General features: G+C 39.8%; 2 protein-coding genes and 1 long non-coding RNA gene across 3 annotated transcripts; 2 read left to right on the forward strand and 1 right to left on the reverse strand.

Annotated features, from left to right (window-relative positions):
- The first annotated feature begins 1,185 nt into the window (after window positions 1-1,185).
- LOC5506141 (ATP-binding cassette sub-family F member 1) lies at window positions 1,186-17,937 on the forward strand. The gene is made up of 25 exons (XM_048731372.1): window positions 1,186-1,516; window positions 1,842-1,900; window positions 5,789-5,896; window positions 6,783-6,883; window positions 7,345-7,430; window positions 8,721-8,797; window positions 9,100-9,162; window positions 9,235-9,300; window positions 10,161-10,243; window positions 10,943-11,026; window positions 11,349-11,437; window positions 11,690-11,725; window positions 12,042-12,103; window positions 12,315-12,365; window positions 12,450-12,521; window positions 12,870-12,975; window positions 13,201-13,275; window positions 13,961-14,031; window positions 14,772-14,804; window positions 15,090-15,125; window positions 15,708-15,743; window positions 15,835-15,931; window positions 16,299-16,363; window positions 17,077-17,149; window positions 17,359-17,937. Exons 1-25 carry the CDS (start codon window positions 1,261-1,263, stop codon window positions 17,523-17,525), a joined length of 2,052 nt encoding a protein of 683 aa, XP_048587329.1. The 5' UTR covers window positions 1,186-1,260; the 3' UTR covers window positions 17,526-17,937.
- Window positions 2,868-4,098, forward strand: LOC116613987. The gene is made up of 2 exons (XM_032374522.2): window positions 2,868-3,590; window positions 3,661-4,098. Exons 1-2 carry the CDS (start codon window positions 2,898-2,900, stop codon window positions 3,928-3,930), a joined length of 963 nt encoding a protein of 320 aa, XP_032230413.2. The 5' UTR covers window positions 2,868-2,897; the 3' UTR covers window positions 3,931-4,098.
- On the reverse strand, window positions 3,655-4,429 carry LOC116613990. Its single transcript, XR_004294303.2, has 2 exons — window positions 4,290-4,429; window positions 3,655-3,822 (listed from the first exon to the last, which is right to left on the reverse strand). It is a non-coding gene; the product is annotated as an uncharacterized LOC116613990 (long non-coding RNA).
- Window positions 17,938-18,755: the final 818 nt, after the last annotated feature.

The raw sequence follows: 18,755 nt of genomic DNA on the forward strand, positions 1-18,755 counted from the left end.
GTTTTTTTTTTCTAGCTTATTAGTAAAGCGATTCAATCGAATCAAAATGTAAACATATGACAAATGATTGATATTAACAAAAAAAGTAGGTTCTCCATGAGAAGAGTCATCAAACTGTCATGTGACCCATAGTCCCTAATTTTTCCGTTTAAAAAGTGGTTAAAAATCGAGGGACTGCCTTGGTTAAAAACTAATTTGTACCACGCAGTGCATGTTGCAGTGCTCCAAAATGGTTAGTGAGAAAAAAGTTAAAAGACCCATTTTTAACTATGGTTGCAAATCAGACAGCCTTTGTTACATCAACTGTATGCTAGATCAAAGGTAAACCCCCGTGAGCCAACTGAGAGGTAATCAATGACAATCAATTTTATAATTTTGAATAGAAGCTTTAAAGACCAGAAAGCCATTAAAATTGTTGTGTGATGTTGTGAACAATATGCGATTTCTTTAAAGTGAAGGAAAGAACCAAATACGACCGATCTTCAAGATTTCTAAGAAATTTCTAAGATCATGTGAATGATTTACGAAGTTTGGCGATCAGCTTAAAAACTTTGATTAAACAGCGTTCTTACTCAAACCCCCAAATTCACTTTTCGGTCGCATTTCTCCTCAGAAGCTCTCTTCCACCATATCAATATTTTGAGTGTGTTTTCTGAAAAAAAATCTAAAGAATTCGGCTAGAAAAGTTGCTCACACCAAATTTTTAAATGTTACAGAGATGTGCTCAAGTACAGGCTTGGGTTTATTATCATTGAGCTATGTAGAAAGCTTGATAAGTTATCTCATCCCTGTGAAACGATGACTTAAGATGGTGTCGCATGGAATCGAGGACGCCGGATAGTGGCTTATGCAAATGAGCATCTGTTCCATAGACTGTGGATAGCCTGATTTTCAGCCTGAAAATGAGCAAAAGTTTAATTCCAAATTTTAAAGAAATTTAGAAGATATGAAATTTAGATATTAGCGAAAGTTGGCTTTATTTATCATCAGAACCCGACTTCCCCCTAAAAACGAGGAGAATTCATATTTTGAACATTTGAAAATTGCACTTCAAGCCTCATATCTCGAAGACAAATCCTACCTCGAAGCTTACCGAAGTTAACCAGACCTTATTTTGGGAAAGCTTGCCATTTTTTTCCTCAGAAACAGCTTGGGAACTTCTGATTGGGCTCCCTGTGTATTTCGCCATGTTTTTAGGCGCGGACACTAAGCTCTATCAATCGAACACGATCGCCGAAGAAGTTCTCTTGGAATCATAAAATGGTAAAAAAGAAAGAAAAGAAAAACAAGCTAGCCGCGCTAGCGGCTGCCGTAGAAGCTGCAGAGGAAGTTGAAAATAAAATGGACGAAATGAGCGTAAAAGATGACAAAAGAGAGGAGACACAATCTGATAAAAAGAGCGCTAAAGAGAGTACGAAATCGAGTAGCAAACCTGCAGAAGACGAGAAAGAATTGGGGGAATTCTACGATCACGAAGCCGAAATACACCAGAAAGACGAAGACGAGGATGAATCAAGTAAGTATAGGACAAATACCGTACATTAGAAGAACGGCATGACAGTGGAAGTAAAGAAAAAAAATGATACCCACAATTCGGACACGATACACGTGAGCAACCAGACGTGCTATGTTGAAGGGAAACGGAACCAGGAAAGTCAATTAAACGTGATGAATCTCATTAGATTCTGGTTAAGGAAAAATAATGTTTGGAGTGGATTTTAATGTGGTAGGATCTCCAGTTTTCACAGAATATTAACAAGCTTATTGATATGTCTGAATGACATGAGAAAAAAAATTGGTAACAGCTAATGTTGCTGTTCAATTTCATTTATCAATCCCAGATGAGGCAGATGGCGGCAAAAAACTAAGCAGAAAAGAAGAAAAGAAACGCAAGAAACAGGTGAGGACAGGCTGATTATAATGTTCTTCTTAACAATTAAACTTAATGCCTATCAGTCAATCAATAATTTTTCTCTACTCAGTACTTGAAACAAAACATTTCCATTCAATCCCCATGGGGTGTAAGAGGGACTCATTCACTTTGAAACACGTTTCAAATGCCTCCCTGTATTGGCACCCCTTCTCATCTCACTCAGCACTCCTGAATCTACCCATCAGTACCCCTCTACTCCACCCATTAGCACCCTTCTTCTTCACCCCCTACTCCTCCCCACAGCCACCCTCTACTCCACCCCCTAGAACCCCTGTGTACACCACCCCTCAACACCCCTCTACGCCACCCTCAACCTCCCTGTGTACACCACCCCTCAACACCCCTCTACTCCACCCTCAGCACCCCTGTGTACAGCACACGCCACTTTCAAACAGCCCTACACGCGACATTTAGTTGGTAACCGCGCTTTTTGAATTTGCGACCGCGCTTTGAGGTAGTTAGTTATTAACTGACCTGACAGGATCGCGAGTCACGAAGGCCGCAGCCAAGCTACCGAATAAAACCCTTTTTTTAAAAGAAGTGTTGATAGATATACGTATCCTATTGCGACATTTGGATACCTAAAATGCTTACGTGATTAAATTTTACAAAGAAACGATCAAACACGCAATTGAGCAAGAATGTATAGCCTCACTGTAAACGGTTCTATTGAGTGATGGCGGAAGCGCGGCGAACTACCTACATGACTTCCGTTTAAAATTTTAGTCTCGTGGAAGTTTTCCTGGTTTATTGCGTAGCTAATCTATAACGTATATATAATTGTCTCTTAGAATCTGTGTTCATAGTTTTGGGAGATTGCGAATTTTTGAAGTAGTAGCTCGTTTTAATATCGCCCATGAGCGCAAAGAAATGGCTACCGCGAAGGCTGAAGCAAAACACTTTGAGATTTTAAAAGATCTCTGTCGTGTTTGCGGAAAACGGTTGAAGAAGGCAAAAAGCCTCTATGCCCAAAGCTTTGCCTGCGGCAGTTTCAAAACATTGCTCGAGGGCAAATTTGGCATCAATGTCGAGAAGGATCAACTCCGCTTGGGAAGAGACGACAAACGCAGGTTTAAAAGCACAACTAATCGCGCGCGTCACCGAGCTTAGTGCCTCTATGAACACACTAAGGGACCACCGATTCACCGAGCGCTTTGATTTTTTCGAAACGAAAAAAGAAGAGTTTCATTGCGCTATTTGCCTAGACGTCCTCGAAAAGCCTCTGTCATCAAAGTGCCAGCACAGTTGCTGCTCGGACTGCTGGAAATCTGCGTTCGAGTTGGGGGAAAAACATCCAGCATGCCCAATATGTCAAGAGACGCTGGCAGACCCTAATGACCTCCAGCGCGCACCGCTTGTTTTAATCCAGCTTTTAGAGGGGTACCTGGTTAAATGTAGGGCATGTGGTACCCGATTGCCTTATCACCTGTGCAACAGCCATCCTTGTCCCCCGAGAAAGCGCCAGCGTGCGAATAGCCCCGTCCCTGCCGCTGCTGTTGTGCTAGATCCTCAGACCCGAACCCTCGAGCGGATGTTAAACGAGGTCCGCACTGGCCGCGTTTCCCCTGATGTTGCGCGACTTGGGAATTTGATTGTGAACACAATCTGCAAGAATTCGGAGGATGGGATAACAGCCCGATTGCCTGGATCTGGAAAGGTATTTTGTTCTAACTATATTTTTTATTCTTTTTTGCAATATTATAAATTACATTATTATTTTCTTTCAGCCAACCGTGGTCATGAAAATACCTCAGGCACAGACTTCAGATTTCATCCGGGAACGGAAGTTTCCTTCAGGCTTTTTCGGCGAGCAGGGTGGTGAATCAATTCATTATGAACTCAACCAGTTGAACCGTGAATTCAGCTCGATCCACCCTGCGTCGCGTCGGCTACGAAAAATAATAGAAGAGCATAGCATTAGAGTTGCACCTCTAAACCGCTCAGAATATCCAGAGAAAAAAAATCGAAAACGAAGAGCTCACACCGCTACAACCTGATTAAGCCGAGTCAGTCTCGTTTCTTAATAATCCGAGTCGTGTATCAATTGTAAAACTATTGCAAAGCCAGGAGGACGCGGGAGCGACAAGTATTACTCATTCGATGTTCAAATCAGTATTAATATTCTATCGAAAATAAACTTAAACCAACTAAAAAAAAGAACTCAATCTTGGTTTTACTTCAAATTTATCTCAAGTCACCTTGAAACTAGATTTATTTTTCATATTTTGAATTTGAATACGGATCAACATTCCCTTTGTGCTCCCTTGGTGTTTTATTAATGGCGGCGGACCAAAGAATTTAGCCCTTATCCGCTTTGACGTAGCACTTTATAATCGCAATCTCCCAAAACACTCACCGTGCCAGGCGTTCATACAGCCATCCAACTCGTAGAATTAGACACCCTCTACCACAGGAAAACTTCCAAAAATCCACAAATCGAACTAGAGTACAAGTAGTACAACGATATCTTTAACTTCTGCACGAGTTAGGCTCCCAAAAATCAAACTCGCGTAGCGCGAATTTGTAAAGGAATTGAAGCCATCCTTCGCTCTGTGTCGGTTCCGCCATCTTGTCTGCTTGGACTCTGATAAAATAAGCACTCTAAACCTCAAAGAACACGGGATTTCATTGGTTTAAAAACAAAGGACTCGGTCGGCTTAGCTGTAAGACAAAGACGACGCGAGCGTTGCTAACTGATCGTTGCTATGCAATGGGCAACTCCGCAGGACACTGTGATCGCAGGCGTTTTTAACTAAATGTCGCGCTCGACGGCGGCGTGAGCACCCCTCAACACCCCTCTACTCCACCCTCAGCACCCATGTGTACACCACCCCTCAACACCCCTCTACTCCACCCTCAGCACCCATGTGTACAGCACCCCTCGACACCTCTCTACTCCACCCTCAGCACCCATGTGTACAGCACCCCTCGACACCTCTCTACTCCACCCTCAGCACCCATGTGTACACCACCCATCAACACCCCTCTACTCCACCCCAGCACCCCTGTGTACACCACCCCTTAACACCCCTCTACTCCACCCTCAGCACCCCTGTGTACACCACCCCTCAACACCCCTCTACTCCACCCTCAGCACTCTTGTGTACACCACCCCTCAACACCCCTCTACTCCACCCTCAGCACCCATGTGTACACCACCCCTCAACACCCCTCTACTCCACCCTCAGCACCCCTGTGTACAGCACCCCTCGACACCTCTCTACTCCACCCTCAGCACCCATGTGTACACCACCCATCAACACCCCTCTACTCCACCCTCAGCACCCATGTGTACACCACCCCTCAACACCCCTCTACTCCACCCTCAGCACCCATGTGTACACCACCCCTCTACTCCACCCTCAGCACCCCTGTGTACACCACCCCTCAACACCTCTCTACTCTACCCTCAGCACCCCTGTGTACATTACCCCTCAACACATCTCTACTTCACCCTCAGCACCCATGTGTACACCACCCCTCACCACCCCTCTACTTCACCCTCAGCACCCCTTCCAGTCTTTGAAATTCCCTATGCTACTATGACTACTCTCCAGATGATAAACTTGTATACTTGAACACACTAAGGCTACTTTTGTAAGAGTTTTTTGAAATATCAAACTTTTTTATTTTCATTTTTCATGATTTAACAAATAAAGTTTTATAACCATTTTACATTCTCCATATTTATACAGATGTTCATTTTTATCCCAATTTCCCCACCATTACAATTCTATCTTGTCTTACTTGTATCCCACTGCCAACCCTCCGTTGTGCCAAAGGCCTGCTACACAACCCTGAACATTAACACCCCCAGGTGCCTAACAGCTATTGTTTCTTGTTGTTGGGTTTCAGGCGAAATATGCGGAGGAACTTGAAGAAATGGATTCATCTCAGTTTTCAGTGTCACAGCAGGAATCATCATCCAAGAATGCTGTTCTGGAGAATGCCCAGGACATCAAGGTTAGCGTCAAGAGTGGGGATGTATGACTAGCAGGGATGACCTATATTATCATGATGGGGGCAGAGGGGTGGGAGGTTATATAGTTCTTATTCATTTTGGTATGATATGTTTTTGGACCTCATGATTTTCATTACTGACTAACCCCCAACACTTCTTCAACTTCTTTGATACCACGAAGAGAGGATACAAAAGGGTAATGGGGGTGTTGGAGCAGGAGTTTGCCAGGGGAAGGAAACTATGATAGATATTTCTTTGAATAGTGAACACAAGGTTTAAGTGGAGTAAAAAAAAGAAAATCTAAATGGTCTATCAGAGAGTGGCGCAATAGCTCAGTGGTACAAGCTTTGCTTCTCAAGCAAGAGGACCGTGGTTCCAACCCCAGGTCAGGTCATTTTGGGATTTTTTCAGAGGTACAATGAACCTGGCTCTCTACATTAGGGACTGTGATTCCGTCGTCTTCACGGATAAGGACGTTAAGCCGGAGGTCCTGTCTCTCACTGCACATCATTGAACCTGTATTGGGGGACATTAAAGAACTGCTGGGGATGCTGGCCCGTGGTACCATCTTCATTGACAATGCTTACACACTAACTCACTCATGATTGTAAACTGCATGGAGCAGTCCATTTCTACACACTGACTAATTAAGTTAGTCACATGTGAAGCGTATTTGATCATTTCGTATGTTAAAGTGCGCTATACAAATTTAAATGACTTTTTTATGTGTAACTCTAACACCAGTTTTCTTGGTGCTTTGTGCATCATTTGTGAAGGTAGCAACAAAATGGATTGACAAAGTTCATGTACTGTACATGTACGGTTAGCCCAAATGGGTGGTACAAGGTGAAAGAAACTCCATTAGTAAATCCATAACTCCTTTTTCAGGTTGAAAAATTCAGTATTTCAGCCAGAGGAAAAGAACTTTTTGTTAATGCCACCTTGAATATTACAAATGGAAGAAGATATGGCCTTGTCGGTCCTAATGGGTATGTGTTTGTATTTATATATATATGTATAATTCCAGTCATCTTTTGCCTAGACCTGATAGATGATACAATGTTTAGGAGCCTTTAAGTAAAAGATTAATGTAGTAGTTGGTAATTTATTCATTACTTTTGACAAAAGAAGTAGGTTATATTTTATAAGGGCACAACTTCCGTTTCCCCTCTCAGGTAAGTGTTCCCTTGAAAGGCATAGGATATCAAATTAGTACCAAATATAAGAAAGCTCTTTATTTTGGTGTTTTCTGCGCAAACATAGTTATTAGAAATAAATAATCAAAGCCTGCAGTATGTATTAAATTTTCACAACATTTGCATATTGGTGGAAACTTTTTGGTAAACTTTTTTTGTCATCTGATTTCTAAATTACTATAAAATTGTGTAACATTAAAGCCTCATGAAAATAAGTACCTTAGTAATATTGTGCATGCTTTGCTTTATTGTAGGATGGGGAAGACAACACTTCTGACACACATTGCAGAGAGAAAGCTTGCCATTCCACCAAACATTGATGTTCTGCTTTGTGAACAGGGTGAGTGAGCTTTTGGTAAGCTGTCCCATACTCGTACCCAGTCTTTATTTGCTGTTATGGGGACATCCACAGGAACCCTGAAGCGGAGAGAGAAAAAATAACGACCGGCAGATTACAGATCCAAGATGGCGGACAAAATCGTTGAGCAAATGTTACGAATTTTCACAGATGAAAAAAGATCTATCCATACTGAATTTCTTGCTTGTAAAATTCCATGTGCACATGATAACTGCAGAAATAGCCTATTATACTTTCCTGGAGTTTGGATTTCGGTGTAAGATCATGTGCTAATAGTGACTTCCTTGCTCTAGGGCTCCTTCTAGGGAACATAAAGACAATTTGTGTTAAAATTACTGTATATCTCTGAAGCTAGATATTTGTGATGAATAAAATCCAACCAGAGCAGCATGAGTTCAAATAAGTGCCAGAACATTCAGACCATCCAAATTCCTTCCATGAAATGATCTATTGAGCTGTCGTCTGCAGTTTGGATATTACGAAAGAAAAAATTGAACAGGGAATGACCGAAAAGAAAATTATATGGCTTAGAATGAGTGTGTGTAGGTAGGCCTTGGACTTGTTTTAAAAAAAAGTAAAAAAACGGTCATAAAAACGCTGCTTGCAATATTTTTGAAAAACCTGCAAGATATTTCCTGAGTTCTGCCATACGTCAAGCGAATTCCTTCCCCAAAACCGCATCCTGACCATCATGCATTGTTCGCTTTTTCAACCTCCCCAACATCTGGGTATGAGGCTGAGCTGTCCTTATCCATCTCAGCACATGAATAAATTGCTTATGAAAAAAAAGGGGTTACACAGAACAGTAAACCTGAAAAAAAAGATAGAAATACAAGTCACCAAAACAAAAATAAACAAAAAAACATGAAATGAAAAAAAGAAAGAATACATCATTTTGGATGTAGATTATTTCAAGGGACTCATTTTACCTATCTCACAATGTCTCTCTTTGTATCCTGGCTTACAGCTGCATTGGTAATATTTTAATACAATTTAATATTGAAGATGATGAACAGTCATATTCTGACAGTTTTAAGATGTGTGTGCCCCTACCTAACTTCTCAAGCCTGCATACAAGCAGTGTAAAGTGTTTTTATTGCAGAGAAAACTTTTTTTAATATTATAATTGTGGCTACTCCCTGGATGTGCCTGCAAGAAGTTGCAGTGATCGTAAAAGTTAACTATACTCTGCAGTAAGAACTGCTCAGGAGTACAAGCAGAACAATAGTTCTTGAGAACTAGCCAATTCATACTGTGCTTTTGATAATTTAGACGTGAAAGCTGATAATTCACCTGCATTTGATGTGGTGCTGAAAGCAGATAAGAAGCGTCTCCATCTTCTTGAAGAGGTAATTTTACTTATGAGCTTAAGTCAACCCAACCTTTCTATTGCGTTTATTCATTGCTGACAGATTATGTGAAGAAATCTTGATAATGCATCCAATAAGAAACAAAGTTTTGCTCATGAATAACACTTTTCACTATTTACAACATTTAACAATAGATATTATAGCAGTAGCTTTCCCAAATCAAGCAGTAAATGCATGCTTTCTCTGGTATAATGCATTGCTTTTCTACTAGATTTTAGTATTGAATATAAAGTTGTTCTTCAAGAGTCATGTCATGTGTTTGATTGAGTTGCTTTTTTTAGGAAAAAAGACTGATTGCTCTCAGTGAGACAGGAGATGAGTCCGCGAATGAGAAGCTCAAAGAGGTGAGAAATACATGTTGTCAAAACATTATATCTTTGTAAGCAATGTTATTAAATTCTTTTTGCACCATTTAGGTCTACGTTGAAATGGAAGCCATCGGTGCCGCATCAGCAGAGTCCAGGGCAAGACGAATCCTTTCTGTGAGTGAAGGCATATATTTTTAACATTGTTCAGGATTACTGTGGGCTCCTTTGCAACCATCCACATTTGTCAGTGGCGAAACGCAGGCAACTGCAAGGGAAACTAGGGTTACAGGTCATAATAATGTCACAGACTCATCTTTTCACAAGGTTGTCAAATTTCTTTAAACATGCCAAATCGTAAATCCCAAATGGCAAATGTTACATATACAGGGCTTCTGGAATTACGCGGAAAAAAACTCAAAATTATGCGGGATTCTTTGCTAAATTATGCGGAAAATCAGTCATTACGCGCTAAATTACACGGGATTTAGCAATACATTTTTCTTTAAAAATCAAAATTTTGCGGGATTCTTTACTGAATTACGCGCTAAATTACAAGGGATATCAACTGTTACGCCCAAACTACATTTTGTACCGAAGGAAATCACTAAATAACTTTTTTTGCGTGAAAATATCTTAGGCAAGTTTTCATTGGTTCCTAGCCACCAGCCAATTATTAAAAAAAGGTATTTTATTATTAGTCCTAGGTCTTTGTGGTTTAGAAAAGAACGCCTAGTCATTTTATTTGTTTTCGAAATTCAGTTCGAAACATCACACTCTTACGAAGAATATCTCTTTTTTTACGAGTAATAGAGGTAAGAACCCTAAAAGAACACATCAGCTGTGCAATTAAATGTTTTGTCTTTCAAAATTAAGCCAAATTACGTGGGGTTACGCGGAAATTTGTGGATTACCCGTATTACGCGGAAAAAGCCAAATTACGCGCTTGTGTGGAAGCCCTGCATATAAAATTATTATTCTTGTTTTTTCAATTCAGTTATTTATAAAGTTATTTTTCTTTTCATTTTTGTCTTTAGGGTTTGGGATTCACAACAGAAATGCAACAGAGACCAGTCAATCATTTCTCTGGGGGCTGGAGGATGCGTGTCTCCTTGGCCAGGTATAACACTTGGACTATTTAACAAATATTTTTTTCCAAATAACTATGCTCTAACTTGCATAGGAATCTAATCTTAAACTATTCTTGGCTAACCAGAGCATGTGATTTGAAGTGTAAAAATATTGCACTTGTTAAAAAGGTGCTGAAAAATACTGAACTTACGAACTACAATAGGAGAGGGATGACCTCCCTCAGGAATTCAGAATTGATCATTTTTTTGCTCCTTCCTCACCTAATTTTTACTTCCAACAAGGCCTACAAAGGCCTAATTGATAATGCAAAGTACAATTTAAACAAAACAGTCGCATTTCATGAAAAAGCCCAGTTATTACTACTTTAAAGTTACAGGCAAACATCTTTGAATGTCTCTTTTTAGACTTCTAGTTTTCAGAATAATTCCTTGCTAACAAATTATATTTTAAAAATCATTGAATATTTCAAAGACATATTTACAGCATGACCAATAAAACAACAAACAGTTAAAAAAATTATAAAATGCTTGCTCTGATCAATAACATACAAGATATGAATTTTCACAAAACAATAAATATCCCACACATTTTTTTGGTGTTCAGGATTTTATAGGTCCTAGTAATAAATAACTGCAGAAATAGGAAACAGTTGTACATAATCAGAGATAGTTTTGCAAGACATGGTTCAAATGATCTTGATCTTAATGTCCAAACTGTTTGTGGATAGAGCTCTATTCCTGGAACCAACTTTTTTGATGCTTGACGAGCCGACTAACCACCTTGACCTGAATGCTGTGATCTGGCTTGACAAGTAAGTCTGCTTGCCTTTCTGTCCCTTCTATTTATGTGGTCTCTGTCTGTCCAGCCATCTGCCAGTCTGTCTCTGTCCGTCCAACCATCCATATGTCCGTCTCTTTTTTTTCACTGTCTATCTTATTCAGCAATTATTGTTGTGTTGAGTTTAAGTTTCTGTGCTAAGAAATGTTATGTGTCTAGTGGTCTTTGTCTGTCCATCCATATGTCTGTCTCTTTTTTTTCCTGTCTTTTTGTCTGTAATATCTGTTTACACATCTTATAACAGTTATTGTTGTGTTGAATTTTAGTTTCTGTTCTAAGAAATGTTTTGTCTCTAGCTATCTGCAGAACTGGAAGAAGACACTACTGGTGGTATCTCACGACCAGTACTTTCTGGATAGCATCTGCACAGACATCATTCACTTAGGTAATAAGTGTACAGGGAGATACCCTAAAACTGGACGACTAAAGGATGCACCCTGCAAAAGTATTTAAAGTATTTTAAAACAAGACCAGCATTGTTACATATAGGAAAACCATACACTGTATGCAGATGCAAATGCTTTTGTATTTTTGTTACTTGGATACCTATGTTGGGGCAAGGAAGTTGAGGTTAAAAGTGAAACCCTACCTGCAAAGAGTAATGTCTCAACGTTATTATTAATTTTGTGCATTTCAGATATGCAAAAGCTTTCCTACTACAGAGGGAACTATGGTAAGTGGATTTTAAACTGAGAACGATCTGCAAAAGAGTAACTTTGGTTTTAAAGTAAACTCCAATTCTATGGGTAAACAAGTTTCACATAGAGCCCAGCTGTGATATAGTACCTCTTAGAAACTGCTTGAGATTTCACCTTTTACGAAACCTTTAATTAACAGTACACTGGCTCTTAACTGTATTGCCCTCACACCATTGCATTGTTTTTGTTAGAGATATACTATACTTAAAGTTGTTGCCCAAAAATGGATTCTAAAATTACATTATATGGTTTTGCTATACTCAACTTATAGTGTGTTCTGTTCCTTATCAGCCCAGTTCAAGAAAATGTACAAACAAAAGCTCAAGGAGCAAGAGAAAGCATTTCATAAACAGGTACTATAGGTTATTACAGTATTTGGATATCCTTCAACCAGTCTAAACAATAGCTCGACTCTAACATCTTTTTTTCATGTATCCTTGAGTACAATGAAATTGTTATAGAACAGTGATGGGTCACACCTTTTCCTTTCTTGTACTGTATGTGCAATAATGGTTATATAAAACAATTATGTGCTAATTAACATTGCTTGTATGCATCTTTCAGGAGAAACAGCTAAAGGACATGAAGGCATCTGGCCAGTCCAAAAAACAAGCGGTAAGCACAAGTAATTCGGAATTTCTGCAGGGCACCTAAACTTATGCATGTCCATTGATGGAATATCTTCTTTTATTGCAACAGGAGGAAAAGACAAAGGCTCAACAAGGCAGAAAAAATAAGAAGGGAGGGAAGAAAGGCGCAGATGCAGAGGAGGTGTGTCCAGAACATTCCAGAAAATGTCTAGTAGAGGACCTGTGTCATGGGTTTAATGGAACAATATGTGATTATGGAAGGATTTTTGTTAAAGGGGTCCAGTCCCTATTTTTTTAATTGCCCACCAAGTAATTTATAGGCCAAGTTATTACCCACCTTTAAAAAAAAATGAAGGCAATTTTTGTGATCGTTGCCTGCCTTTTCTTACCCTGGGTAACAGAGGCTCCGAGCTTGAGCGGTTGTCGCTGCGAAGATCCGAGCCTCTGGTACCCAGGGTAGCGTTTTCTAAATACTAAATAAAGTTGAAAATATGCAATTATCATCTATGTTTTTATGCGTTTTTTTTAGGATGATCGGCAGACTGTGGAATTGCTAAAAAAGCCCAAGGAATATGTTGTGAAATTCTCCTTCCCTAACCCTCCACCACTTAACCCACCCATCCTGGGTCTCAAAGGTATGTTTTACATCTCGGGATCTTGGGCAAGAAAGCTTCAAGAAAAAATAAAACCACTGCAATGATGATTCCTGTCATACATGGATACTAGCCAGGTCGTGTTAGTTTTATCCCATAAATAAGAACCCCTTTTGAAGCGACACTAAAGTTCTACTACTTGTCTGCCCACTTATCTATATCCAGTATCTATGCCCAAAGTCATTTACTATCTCTTTTCTATTTTAGATGTGGTTTTTGGGTACCCAGATCAACCAATACTCTTCAAGAACATAGACTTTGGCGTGGACATGAATTCAAGAAGTGAGTACCAACGAGCTCGGAAAGCTTTTTTTCTCTTGTAAGAACCCGAGTATAGTTGCACAACTCTGCAACTATAGTGGAACCTGGATTTTACGATAACCTCGATTTCACGATGGCGTTCCTTTCTACCGGCGGAAATACAGTGAAATGTATAAGAAATAAGCTCGGTCTAAGATATTGGATACAACAATATTCTCGATTTTACGATACAAATCTGTTCTCCCAAGCGTAATTTTAACCTCGATACAACAATATTACTGATTCTGTCTCTCAACATAGTAAGAAAAACTCAAGACACCAGACACGTACAGTACAGTTAATCTACTTTTTGACTTGACAGATCTTGTTAAATACAGATCTACTTTTTGACTTGACAGATCTTGTTAAATACAGATAACAGTCTTACAGAGTATCTGAACAGTCTTTAACAGTGTACAGTTGTAAAAGTTGATTATTAACCGATCTCGCTGCAACGACATTTTAAATTTATTTTTCTTTATATCGTAAAATCGAGGACCTCTTTGAAACGATACTTGCGATACATTTTCTTTCTCCCGTAAATTCTAGGTTCCACTGTATAATGTATGGGGGCATGGGATGATAAGGGGCCACAGGGAGCCCAAAATAAATAATAAGATACGTGGTCTTCACCAAAAACACTCTTGATTCTTTTCTTCTCTGACAGTTGCCCTTGTTGGAAACAATGGCGTCGGCAAGACCACATTCCTCAAGTTGCTATGTGGAAATCTCAACCCCGTAAGTATTTTTATACCAACATTTTAAGAGATAATTAATTAGATTTTAGAGAAGCCCACGGCAAAAAATCGTGTACCAAGATAATTTCCATGATTTTGCATAGTTTTATCGCGCAGCCTTGTGTATATGTTAATAAAATTGAAACTGTTTGCTCTGTCGTGGAGAAATTTTTGAAACTATGCAAAAATGATACAGGAATGCCTATCGAGTTAACATTGGAAATCGTGTAGAAAACATGTGCCTTTATTTTAACTGACTATAAAAAAAGATCATTTAATGGAAACTCGCATAATTTCTGACATCTTTATAAAGACACTAAAACTTTTGCTGCGGACTCTAGAAGTTTCTAGTTCCTGGATTTTAAGATTAAGATATTCTTTATGAACTTATCTTGAATATTTTGCGAACTCAAGCCAATGATTTTCATTAAAAATCTGTTCAATCAAATAAAAATCAATCAAATATAATTGAGAACTTTGAATGGATTTCAATACATTCTGATCGTACCATTTCCCTACTGAAGACGACCTGTAGCAATTATTATTTTCTAACAACACAGGGATTATATATGCCCGTACAATCGTTCGATCGTGAGCGACCGCAATCTTTGATATATAAATATATCTGCTACATAACTGCTGCAATGAAAACTGGTTCGTCCAAAGTTTGACCAGATCTTAACACTTTAACATTTAAGAAGTCAGAAATATTTAGTTTATACCATTTGTTTTGTATTCCAGCTTCAGGGTGAATTGATAAGGAACCACAGGCTGGTAAGAGGTTGACTATAACAGAATGTGACAAGTTTTGACACTCAAGGCAAAAGCTGAGGGGGAGGGGGTTCTCCACCTATTTGAAATAAGGTTGCACTCAGAGAGTCCATGTGTCGTGTGACCCTCAGTACGGTAGCATTCTTGTTCATGTTCCTCTAAACATTCACACAGTTTTTAAAAGACCATTTACACAGGGTGACTGCTTCGTAGAGGAACCACTGTAAAGATGACTGTTGCTCTTATTAGCATGTTTATGTTGTTTTTCCATTTCTTGTGTTGTTTTAGCGTCTTGGGTTTTACAGTCAACACTCGGCAGACCAGGTAGATGCAAATGTTACATGAATTACTATTTATGAACTCAAGTAGCCTAGTATACGTCAGCGTATGGAGGCCTCTCACCACAGGTAGCCCAGTTTATTAGCGCGTCAGCGTATGGGGCCTCTCACCACAGCTAGCCCAGTGTGTTAGCGCGTCTGTGTATTGGACCTCTCAACACAGGTGGCCCAGTTTATTAGCGCGTCAGCGTATGGTGCCTCTCACCACAGCTAGCCTAGTGTGTTAGCGCGTCTATGTATTGGGCCTCTCACCACAGGTGACCCAGTGTGCTAGCGCGTCAGCATGAGGGCCTCTCACCTCTGCTGAAATGAGTTTAATTCCCGGTTGAAACATAGCCTATCCGATAATATCGGATAGTATCTTTCTGTATCTCGGTCCTTAATTTTGCTTGTTGAAAATATGTCTGCTTATTAGAAGCTTTTGTTCCTCAGTTCAAGGATTGGCAATTCTTAATCATGTTATAAGATTTAATGCATAAAAAGATTTTAAATGTAAGAGCTAAACTCTAAACCAAGTAGCTCTGTATTCAAATCATAATCATGATATTTTATTATATATATTTTTCAGCTCAATCTAGAAGAATCTTCAGTAGAATACTTACAGGTAAAATGACAAGACTATTATCCACATTCAATTAAGTGCTTTTGTAACTAAGACACGAGGAGAGATAGAATACATTCTTGTTCTATTACAGTCTAAGTACAATCTGGACTACCAAAGTTCCAGGAAACATCTGGGTCGATTTGGTCTTGCCAGCCACGCCCATACCATCAGAATAAAAGACTTATCAGGTACAGAGTTGCCTTCTTACTGGGTATAACGCAAAAAAAAAAATGCGAAATATATAATGCTAGATACACAACCTCAACGTAGGGAATGTTCTCATAGGCTTGGCACACCCCCTGAATTTCCCACCCCTGGAAGTGGCCAGAATACAGTCTCTGTATGGAAAATCGGGTTCCTTCCCCTGAAAAACAACATTCAATGATCCCGGAACTTAGATCCATACTCTCTTCCCTAACATCAATTTCCTCTATGCGGTTATGGATAGGAGTATAATTGCCATTTTTGTAGTTACGTAATGGTTAGTAATGCTAATGTCAGTGATCATGAATGTGTATTTTGTCAGAGATAATAACCAGTCTTTCGTATCGACAGGTGGCCAGAAGTCTCGTGTTGCGTTTGCAGATATGGCGCTTAGTAACCCGGATGTCGTAATTTTGGTATGGCTCACTAGACTAATAGTTTCAGCTTCAGTTTATTTGTTCGCCAAAAAAGTTTTATATCCACATGTCCATAAAAAAAGAAATGACAAGGCGGGGAGCTCACAGAGAAAACCATAAGGACTTATGCGAGCCATGAGCTCCCCGAAAGTATATATCATGATATGGGACTGGTGAAATATATCAACACAAGTTTGAAGTGGTATGCATAACGCCTCTGTGAAAACATTGTAGTCTTGCTGACGTTCCGAGCATCAGCCTTTAGATTAACTACTATCCAGCCTTGTGTGTATTTATTTCCCTGGTTCCACCAAGCTACGCAGACCACCAGTTTTTCTAGTATAGCTTGTCTGTTGTCTTTTTAGTCACACTGAGATAGTAGCACACTTTTAGGGGGAAGGGGAATACATACCTAGACCTTAGCAAAGCAGGATCAATGGGTAATGTAAATTCATATCCGCGAGAGCTACTATGATTCAGTGGTGCTTTGCTTCTCAATCCAGTGGACCCAAGTTCAATTCCAGGTCTGGTCATCTTGCCATTTTTTTTCATGGGTGTGAAAACCCGGCTCTACATTGGATAATGTAAATCCTCTTATGGGATTAAACGTGGTGGTCCTTTACCCCATACACATTGCATTATCTGTATACAGTAATGGAACGTTAAAAACACTGGAGACCCTGGTCTATTATACCATATCTGATTCTTTGTAGGATGAGCCGACCAACAACTTGGACATAGAATCAATAGACGCCCTCGCCGCTGCTATTAATGAGTTCACAGGAGGTTAGACAAAAAGATAATTTCCCCTTTTTCTGTTTGTCACATATCTTGCCCTTTAAGCCTGTTAATCCTGGGCATAACCAGAATTTTTGACAATCACTCAAAATCAAATAAAACATACCGAAATACTCCCGAATGAAATTAGCAACAATTGGGTTGCTAGATTAAGCTGAAAAAGCTGTTCCCTGATCACTGGTCTCCCTGTGTTCTAGGGGTCATACTAGTGAGCCACGATGCTCGCCTTATCCTGGAGACTGAGTGCCAGCTCTGGGTGGTGGAGAACAAGGAAATAAATGAGGTCGAGGGAGACTTCGACGATTACCGACAGGAGATACTCGACAAACTAGGTGAAGAGATGGTTGGCAAGTCACACCGCTGAACATGCGGGGCTCTACCAACAGGGCAGCAACGAAGTGACTTAGGTATCTCCTACAGGAAATTACGTCATCAAGACAGACAGGCAATCGATAAAGCAATAAGCATCTCGGAGAAGATGGCTTCTTCATCCGCCTTACAATGGATTATCTCGAGAATGGACGTCCCGACTTGAAATAAGTAATACTTTACAATTCTATGAGGCTTTGAAATGGCGCTGGATTAGTCGCTAACATTCCTGACTCAAGGTCAGTGCACGCCCAGGCTCCTATAAGATGACGTCAATAACACTGACGTCGTATCTGACGTCAAGGTGGCGACCTCATGAGCTGAAAACATTGACATTATAATTGATGGAATGCGTAAAAGCGAGTATAAAATCTGCAATCTTAAGTAAACACTGCTCTCATTGCAAATGTTATTATTGTTGTGTTTATTACCCGCTCTCCGTTCCGTTATCGCGACTTTTTTAATTCGGCTCTCCTTATCTAGCCTGTAAGGTGACGGTTTTGTTGGATGTAGTTTCCGATGATTTCTGACCGAGGAAAAGCGTGTTGTTTTGGTGCCTAGTCCATGTTCGCTATTTGATCGCTCGAGACTTGGACGAGGTAGCAAATACTTCTTAGAGGACACTTCTTACCTTTACATACCCATACCCAAGCCCTTACCAGGTCCAATCCTTTCATTGTACCCAGGGAAAAAGGCACGCGCAAAATTGGATCAATCAGACCGTCTCGTTGCAAAACAATTTCTATATACATAGATGTTTGGACTTAAAACGCAACCTACCTCCCCCCCCCCCCCCCCCCCTCATCAACCTGCCTCGGGTGTTATAGATGTTAGAACTGATTCTTACCAAGGGCAAATATGATAAAAAAGGTTGTATCTTCTCTATGTTCTTTTCTCTGTATATATGTATTTTTGAGAATTTGAATGGCTCATGATTTTAAATTTATTGGCTTCACACTAATTTAAAAGTTATACGCGGAACCAATAAAGTAATCTGTCTGCCTGTCTGATGTTACAGTTTTCTGTTGAATATTTTCATTCGAACTTAGGGAGTTTTCATTAAGTACACCGAGGAGGGGGGAGGAGATATTAAGGGGGGGGGACTCCGAAAATAAAAGTTTCTCTAAAGGGGGGGGGGGGGGGGGGCTTGGATTTTTAGGAGCCGAACTTTCAGCTTTAATATTTTACTTATATGATCTAGTTTGTAGCACAAATACAGATTGAT

This window comes from Nematostella vectensis, chromosome 8 (genome assembly GCF_932526225.1).
Source record: "Nematostella vectensis chromosome 8, jaNemVect1.1, whole genome shotgun sequence".
NCBI classification, from domain to species: domain Eukaryota; kingdom Metazoa; phylum Cnidaria; class Anthozoa; order Actiniaria; family Edwardsiidae; genus Nematostella; species Nematostella vectensis.